The sequence below is a fragment of the Mytilus galloprovincialis genome, chromosome 10, assembly GCF_965363235.1.
Source record: "Mytilus galloprovincialis chromosome 10, xbMytGall1.hap1.1, whole genome shotgun sequence".
NCBI classification, from domain to species: Eukaryota; Metazoa; Mollusca; class Bivalvia; order Mytilida; family Mytilidae; genus Mytilus; species Mytilus galloprovincialis.
This window is the reverse complement of record NC_134847.1, coordinates 42039877-42048467: the sequence shown is the minus strand read 5'-3', so window position 1 is coordinate 42048467 and position 8591 is coordinate 42039877. Positions and strand designations below refer to the sequence as shown.

Genomic DNA, 8591 nt, shown 5'->3' with positions numbered 1-8591 from the left:
TGCTGAATATATCCGGGTAGTTAGAATATAGATTTTTTGGGTCCTTTTTTAGCTCACCTGGCCCGAAGGGCCAAGTGAGCTTTTCTCGTCACTTGGCGTCCGTCGTCCGTCGTCGTCGTCGTTAACATTTTACATTTTGAACTTCTTCTAGAGAACCACTGAATGGAATGAAACCAAACATGGCATGAATGTTCCTTATGAGGTACTGACCAAGTGTTGTTACTTTGTAGCCGATCCATCATCCAAGATGGCCGTAAGCGGGGGACTTAGTTTTACATAGGACCCTATTGGAAATGCATACGAATGGCTTCTTCTAGAGAACCACTAAATGGAATGAAACCAAACATGGCATGAATTTTCCTTATGTGGTGCTGACCAAGTGTTGTTACTTTGTATCCGATCCATCATCCAAGATGGCCGCCATCGGGGGACTTAGTTTAACATAGGACCCTATGGTAAATGCATACAAATGACTTCTTCTAGAGAACCACTGAATGGAATGAAACCAAATATGGCATGAATGTTCCTTATGGGATGCTGACTAAGTGTTGTTACTTTGTAGCCGATCCATTATCCAAGATGGCCGCCATATAAAAATAGAAAATAGGGGTGATTTGCAAGTTTTGTCAAATATTTTGAAAACAGTATAATAAAAAAAGAAAATCTGACAGGGCAAATGTGTTCAGATTGTTGAGATCTACTAATGGTTCATATACGTCAAAACTGCTAAGCGACTTTTTATAGAAGTTATTCCCCTTAATTAACAAATGATACCTACCCCTCCACCCTCCCCCCTCCCCCATTTTGTCTACTTTCTTGAAAACTATATTATATACATGATATAGGGGGAAAATGCAAAAATGATCAGCAAGACAAGTTCTAAAAAAAGGTCTATTGGTCTAAATCGTTAGTTGGCTTAGATTTATTGCCCTTTGAAGACGATATTTATCAACTTCTTGCGTTTTTTTTCTTATATCTTAGAAACTTAAATATCCAAAACTGGTCAGCAGGACAAAGTATACATTAAAGACGGATTGGGGAAAATCGTCCGTTGTCTGTTATCTTTCTAAAAAACTTCTTTTAAACTATAGCTACTGGGCCAAATTTAACCAAAGTTGGCCACAATCTGCATTTGCGTATCTAGTTTAATAAATGTGTCATCTGACGCCTCCTGCCAACAAAAATGATTGACATGGCTAAAAATAGAACAAATGGTAAAATGCAAATTTTGGTTTATTATTTTGAAAACTGTTATGAAAAAAGAAAATCTGATATGAGCAATTAAATGTTGAAGAATGTCCAATTTTGAATACGCACTTAGACCAAGGCTAGCGACACAGGCTCATTTGAATTCCTATATAATATATTGCCATCTATAATTTTCCGCTTATCTTGTTTATCAGTTTTATCTAGTATGCTTCCGTTCGGTGTCCGTTTTATGCGGTACTCGTCCGTTAGATGTACGTTCGACATCCGTTGTGTCCGGTACGTTTCTGATTCTCGTACGTTGCATATATCTTGCATGTCCGTTACATGTGAGATGTAAGATGTGACCACAGCTTAAGCATATAACCAAATTGGGCACAGTTTTGAAGTTTGTTTAAATAAGGGTCCAAAGTTAAACGTGTACCTTTCCAATCCGACATTACGTAACTGTGTATGATCATTTGTATATATCCCACACAGTTAAACTAACACTCTTGTATGTTACGAACACTGTAGTTCTTCTCTCTATGTATATGTATATACCTTTATTGAATTAGCTATGATATAATTGATATGCTGATAATTCAATTGAGCTTAAATAAATTTATACCACATTCAATTCAAAGTTTTGTGGGAGTTCAAATTTTTTGGTGGATACACACTGAACTTCATCATAGTTGTTTTTGTAGCTAAACAATTTTGAGAGATGTACATTTCTTTGTCGAAAACAAACCTTAATTCTATAGTATTTGCAGGTGAATCTGATCGTACCTTTTGCAAGAGAAATGGGAGTTGCTACTTCAGAACATGAAAATTACTGGACCTCCAAGTTATTAAAGCGCATCTTGGTCTCCAAAGAGCAACAGAAAAAAAGTAAACGCAACTGGAAATCACAGATATATTTTCTTCAAAACATCATTCCATGCTTGTAACGATAAAAGTATTATCGATGATCAGATAAGATAGTGAATCGAAAAAATTCCTCTGACTCTGAAAAACGTATTCTTTCGGGAGTAAATATATGTCACTGTGTCCAATCTTGTTATCCGCAAAATAACAAAGATTAATTTCAAAATTATTGAAGCCATGAGTATATCAAATCAATTTGCGAATATTAGCAAGCTTGCTACTTATTCAACCTGGAAGGGCCAACAATCTTCAATTGTGCTAGCTCGCAAAGGGTTTAGCTATAGTGGTCAGAATTGTGTAATAAAATGTGATGTATGTGAAGCTGCGGTAGATATGGAGACTAATGATGTTATAAACTTATCAAATGAGCATGCTGAAAGTTGCAGGATAAGGCAATTATTTCAACCGAAACCATCAAATCAATGCGAACAATCCCAGAGAGTTTTAACATCTCGCCAAACTCAACATTTGCCAGAAGCTTGCTTGGTAGACATAAACATATACCCGTCTGTAGCATCTATTATGGGAGCACCAAGTGACGAGTGTCCTTGCTCTTCTTGTAGTAGGAGCAAAATCTTTTTACCCGCCCAGGACACACAGAGAGATATGCATGGTTTACCAAGGCTAATTGGAAAAAGGTTAATCCTTAAGATGAAAAGAAGAATTGAGGAGAACAATGGTCCAATTCATTCTCAATTTGAGGATGAGGCTCATCGTCGTCAGAGTTTTGATTTACATGACATTAACAATGGTATCCAGGCAGAAGCAGGATTTTTTAGTATGGGTAAGTACGTTTGCAAATTTACTCCCATGCTCATTTCGACATTAAATGTTTCTTCGTTGATGCTCGAGCCACAATATCTAATATTATATCAGAAACGCTGAAATCATTCAAACTAGCAACGAACATAATTAAATTAATACAAACAAACTGTCTTTTTGCATTGTCTCATAAGATCTCTGAAACGGTTTCAATCTCCTTGTTTTAGTAGAGAGAAAGGAAGACAGAGTATGCTTCTATTGTGATGGTTGTCTAAGAAAAGAAGTTCTTACTATGGATCCTTGGAGGGAACATGCACGTTGGTTTCCCGTTTGCCCTCATGTGTTACAAAAGAAAGGCGGAGGATTCGTTCATGATGTGCTACATGTAAGTCCTACATCATTTTAAAGTAAATAAATTAGGTTTTTTTAGTTCATGTTGTTTTAGTAAACTTAAGTATTAAGTATTTTACAATAGAAGCAAATTGTTTTATAGACATACGTCTAATAATTCCAGTTTTTATAAGAAGGAATTGGTGTATGGATAAAGGCAACAGTAGTATACTGCTGTTCAATATAGTCATATTTCAGTTAAGAAAGAACAGCCAAAACCGAGTGCAACACATCACCTAATGAACTACAACAAAAGAAAACGCCTACATAAATAGAAAAGAATTGTAGATAAGAAATAAGTATGCCATATTTCTGACGTGGTACAGGAAATTTTTAAGACAAAAAGGGGAGGGGGTGAAACTAGCCAAATCTCCTGTTCATATGGCAATAAAATACGAATATGAAAAATGCTTTCCAAAACAGAAGAAATATTTGATAATAATGCATCATAATGGATAATTCTATGTAAATTGGGAATTCGGGAATAAAATATCTATGAACAATCTCAATGATTGAACATGGAATGTCTTGTGTTTTCCAAAAGAGTGTAGGTAAGTTCTTGTTTTTGAAGACCGTGAAGCCACAACTACAGTAGTATAGTATTTGTAACTGGAAAAAAATCATGCTGTACTTAGAGACAATCGACGAAATATAAACAATACGAATCAAAAAGAAAAAAAAGAAAGGATACAACAATAGCTATACGCGAGTTACTAACACAAAAACAAGGAGGAAACAAAGAAGATATAATTGTTGAGCAACAAAGTATTTACAATGTAATGTTTGTCGTTTCCTTTACTTATACCTTTTTACACATAACGGTCATGTGTGGCCTTGTGGTCTTACTACTGTGTCGCTAGCCTGTCAACACTGACTCGACTTATGAGTTTCAATATCGTACGGCGTAGATGCGTGCGAACTCCAATCTTAAATGACAAGGACTGTCAGATTTTTTACCGTGTGTCACTTATTCTCAACGGATTTTCCGGATTCCTCCACCATTTATAACTGACCGCCACGAAATAAAACACCAGTGCTTAAACTTAAAGTGTTGTTGAACACCTTTTCAATTTTTACTTTTAATAAAAAATTATACCCATTATTTCTATGTTTTATGTTATAATTTGTGTTTATGAAAAACTGATTTTATTGATATGTTATTGATTTTGATTCGTTTATTTTTTTATAGGACACTAAAATTCTCAAAAGACATCTTAAAGGTAGGCATAAGAAATAGTCTTAATGACCGACACAACCTTGAAATAGCTCTTAATTGTTATTTCATCCTTAACATATTTCAGCATAATTATGCTTTGTGACTTTTAGGAATTTTGGATCTCAATGCTCTTCAACTTCGTACTTTATTTGGCTTTTTTCAACTTTTTGGGATTTGAGCGTCACTGATGAGTCTTTTGTAGACGTATATATAAAATTTAGTCCTGGTATCTATGATGAGTTTATTCCTAACGGTATCCTGTGAGAGTTCTAAAACATATCATGATGAGGAATTGTTTAAATTGTTTTTAATTGATGGCAGAACATTTATAAAATATGGTCCAAAATTCCAAAATATGGAATGAATTTTAAGTACTGTTAGTGGTGCTAAATACTTTTTTATTATTAAGTTTAAACCTAAAAACATTATTGCGATCGATGTGATATAGCTAACTATACAGTAGAAGTGTCTAAGCGATATAATGGTGAAGTTACATTAATAACAATAACGGTACCAAAATATTTGAACAATTTCTAAACTGAAGCTTATGTTTACTATTAAAATAAGCATAGTCTAAACTGTGTATTATAACAAATAACATAAATAAACTCGTCATAGATACAAGGACTAAATTTAGTATAAACGATATTAAGATCCATTAGAATATACACCAAATGGGTTTGGTAAAGTGATTTCATGCGACTTTGTTCAAGCATCTACAAAAATTTCAATTTTAATACATGTATATCAACCATAATGGTTAAGTTAAATACACTCTTCATTTAGGTCTCAATAGGCCAACAAAGATGGAAACTTGTATAGTTGTAGACGCTCTGGATGCTGGATATCATAGATGTCTTATCGAAGAAACAATACAAGGTTTCTTTCATGAATATGGTAAGTATGGATGATATCGTTATATTATTCAAATGAAAAGAATGGATGAACATTTATGTATAAATATTTTATCTAAGTCAACGGATTCTCTCTCCGCAAAATTCCATACATAACCGTATGTAAAAGCATAAACGTAAGACATATACTGTTTGCCTATAGTTAAAAATACAAACAAGCCACCATCTCAAGACGTAAACTCATACTTTTTTAAAGATCCAAATGATGCAAAACACTTGTCCTACATCAATGACAAATATGTTGTTGTTCCCGCAGAGAAAGCCCCAAACAATATCGTTTTTGTGTGAAAATATCGTTACATAAACTGCTTGATAAATGAATTGGGTATTGACAATTCACTTGGAAGCTCAACATATACCCTCACGACACTTACCAAAGAGGAAATCCTGGATAATCATAGGTCTGTTCTATGTTCCTTTGGAATTTGAACCAAATATGAAGAACTGGATCTTCCATCACTGTATTCTATACCTACACTACGTATGAGTCCTTACAAACAACGGTATATAGCTGGATCTTTCAAGTGCTCCACGAAACCTCTTTCTAAATTGTTAACATCTATCTTATCAGCAATCAAAGCCGGGTTCTAAAGTAATTGTGAAACTGCCTTTCTAGAGGTGGCGTGAATCAGATGTGGATACTAAAATATTCGAAATATCTTTTAGAGTACATACAATCTAAGACTCTTTCATCTTGCAATAGTATTAAAACAAAGTGTTGATTTCAAGTATTTGATAGTTTATAAAATGTGTTAACAATATTTATTACTTGGCAGCTTTGTCTTGTGTTTTTTCGACTAATAGAAATGTTATTGTTGCAGGAAGTTTTCCCAATAGCGAAGAGATGTTTGGTTCATTAGAAAGCATCAGAGATTGGAAAACATTCCCATAGCATAGTTATATTCTTTATGAATGTCGTGGGAAAAAACGATTTTAAGTTGAGTTTATTTTGTGGTACGGAAATTAGCCCAATGAATGCCACAATTTCCTATTCTGTGAACACAACTATATTTGTTGATAAATTAAATGATTTGTTGTTATATACTGTCGAGATTTGTTTTATCAATTGATTTAATAAGATATTGAATGTCAAAAAGTATAAACATTCCCTTAGCACAATTAGAGTCTTAGTGGATGTCTAGGGAAAAACGATTAAGTTTATATAAGATTTTGAACCACTGGTACAATATGAATTGACATTCTGTTTGAACTGAGAAAACAATTAGTTGCACTAACATTACCATAGTGCCTTTAAATAAGTGGAAGCATTCTTAATTTTGAGTCAACAAACATATTTACCAGAGCGTATAAGATGAAGAGTTGAAATTCAATATAGTGAGTGGGATGAAAGACTGCATCTTCACGTCATACAGAAGAGTGAAATCTTGGTCCATGTTGTGTTTGTTTTGTGCAAAGGGATACAACCCAAGTTTGGAACACATTTTATTTTTTTAAGATGAATAGTTCACATCCAATATAATGCGATAAAAGACTGCATTTTTACATCAGAAAAAAGTGGAACGAATTTCGTCTCCGACGTGTTTATATTGTGCAAAGGGGATTAACCCAATGTATGCCACTATTTTCTAATTTGTGAAGTTGATAAATCAAATGAATTGTTTTTAAGGTTTATGTACCCTTCTGTAGCCATTTTTGTACGAACTTTTCAAACTTCAATTGTATCAAAACTACAGATATAATGAATAATAGAGATAGGCCATTTTGTACATATTCCAAGGGGAAGCTTGATGCAAAGCATTATTTTTTACTGTTCCATTGCATTTAATAGAAAAAGAGGACTTTGTGGCAAATAAATCAAGATTTTTATAGAAAATCCACAGCCTTTATCCTTGTACTCTCATATTTGGCAATTTGATGACTGATAGATATAGGATTATTGCATGCAGTGCTAGCATTGATTTCCTTAACACAAGTTTATAAATGTAGTTATTGGTTAGACAAGTATAAATATGGCCAAAATCAAGTACACCTTTTAGGGTGCGCTCGACTTTAGTGACTCAGCACGAGGTGTTTTGGAATTTACAGGTTACTTAGAACTTTTTGTAAAAAATAAACACTAGCACATCATAGAAAATCAAGTGAGTAATTTATGTTTCAAATTTTATAACAAAAATCTCTGTATTAAAGGCTGTGGATTTTCTATAAAAATCTTGATTCATTTGCCACAAAATCCTCTTTTTCTATCAAATGCAATGAAACAGTAAAAAATAATGCTTTGCATCAAGTTTCTCCTTGGAACATGTACTAAATGGCCTATCTCTATTATTTATTATATCTTTAGTTTTGATACAATTGAGGTTTGAAAAATTCGTACAAAAATGGCTACAGAAGGGTACATAAACCTTAATACTGTCGTGCTTTGTTATATCATGTCTCGATGAAAGGGACCATTTATTAATTCTACAAGATATTGCTGACGAAGAGTACAATCGAAAATTGATGTTACATGTAAAATGAACGCACGCTAATGAAATCAAAAGCTGCACGAAAAAGTATCAATTTTAATTCCAAAATAAGCGCATTTGTGATGCGCTTTATTTTTTCAGTTATTTTTCCTCTTTTCATGATGTTACTGTATATACAATTATTGTTAATATTTGATGTACCCGCACGTATCTTTTTTTTTTATTAATATTTACATCCAAGGGCCCTTTACTCGTTGGATTAAATGTTCAGGTATACGGAATGACAATAACAAGAAACGATGGATGTTAGTTTTAGTTTGACTTTGATATGTATATAGTAAGTTAACCAATGCAATGCCTCTGATAGGATGGTTAATACAACTATTGTATTGTATGATTTATTTCCGTTTAATGAAATATTTAAACTAGCTCTTCAAACATACTACTGCACATCCTGATATAAACCGTCATTGGTGTTGTCATTTTTGTATAAAATTATACGTTTCATTAATAACTTCTCAAAAGAAATTTAAAAGAGTTCTAACTTCACAAGTTTGATTATTTAAAATTCTAAATATCACAATAACATGCAAATGTATCAGTTTTGGTTGTAACCTTTTTGTGAAAAGACCCTTAGCTTAATGTGCTAAGAAGTTCGATAGAATGATATTTTCCGGCAAACAAGTGGGAGAGGAAAACAATTGTATACACACTGTGTCGATATTTGGCCGAAGTTGAGGAGTCTTGATTCATATGTGATAGAAACAT

The 8591-nt window shown here is 33.3% G+C and overlaps 1 protein-coding gene across 2 annotated transcripts; it reads left to right on the top strand.

Moving 5' to 3' along the window:
• The first annotated feature begins 1967 nt into the window (after positions 1-1967).
• On the top strand, positions 1968-6644 carry LOC143047591 (uncharacterized). Of its 2 annotated transcripts, XM_076220705.1 has the most exons (6): positions 1968-2899; positions 3105-3262; positions 4457-4487; positions 5270-5380; positions 6219-6293; positions 6512-6644. In XM_076220705.1, the coding sequence occupies exons 1-5, from the start codon at positions 2293-2295 to the stop codon at positions 6287-6289; spliced, it is 978 nt and encodes a 325-aa protein (XP_076076820.1). In that variant the 5' UTR covers positions 1968-2292; the 3' UTR covers positions 6290-6293; positions 6512-6644. The 2 variants fall into 2 exon arrangements, with proteins under 2 accessions (XP_076076820.1, XP_076076819.1); XM_076220704.1 differs by lacking the exon at positions 6512-6644 and having other exon boundaries at positions 6219-6435.
• The last annotated feature ends 1947 nt before the right edge of the window (positions 6645-8591 follow it).

Excerpts from the sequence above, each read along its gene's own strand:
- LOC143047591 (XM_076220705.1), top strand. The coding sequence starts at position 2,293 with ATGAGTATATCAAATCAATTTGCGAATATTAGCAAGCTTGCTACTTAT. Across the intron at positions 4,488-5,269 it reads TCTCAAAAGACATCTTAAAG|GTCTCAATAGGCCAACAAAG; the intron begins GTAGGCATAAGA and ends CTCTTCATTTAG. Across the intron at positions 5,381-6,218 it reads AGGTTTCTTTCATGAATATG|GAAGTTTTCCCAATAGCGAA; the intron begins GTAAGTATGGAT and ends TTATTGTTGCAG.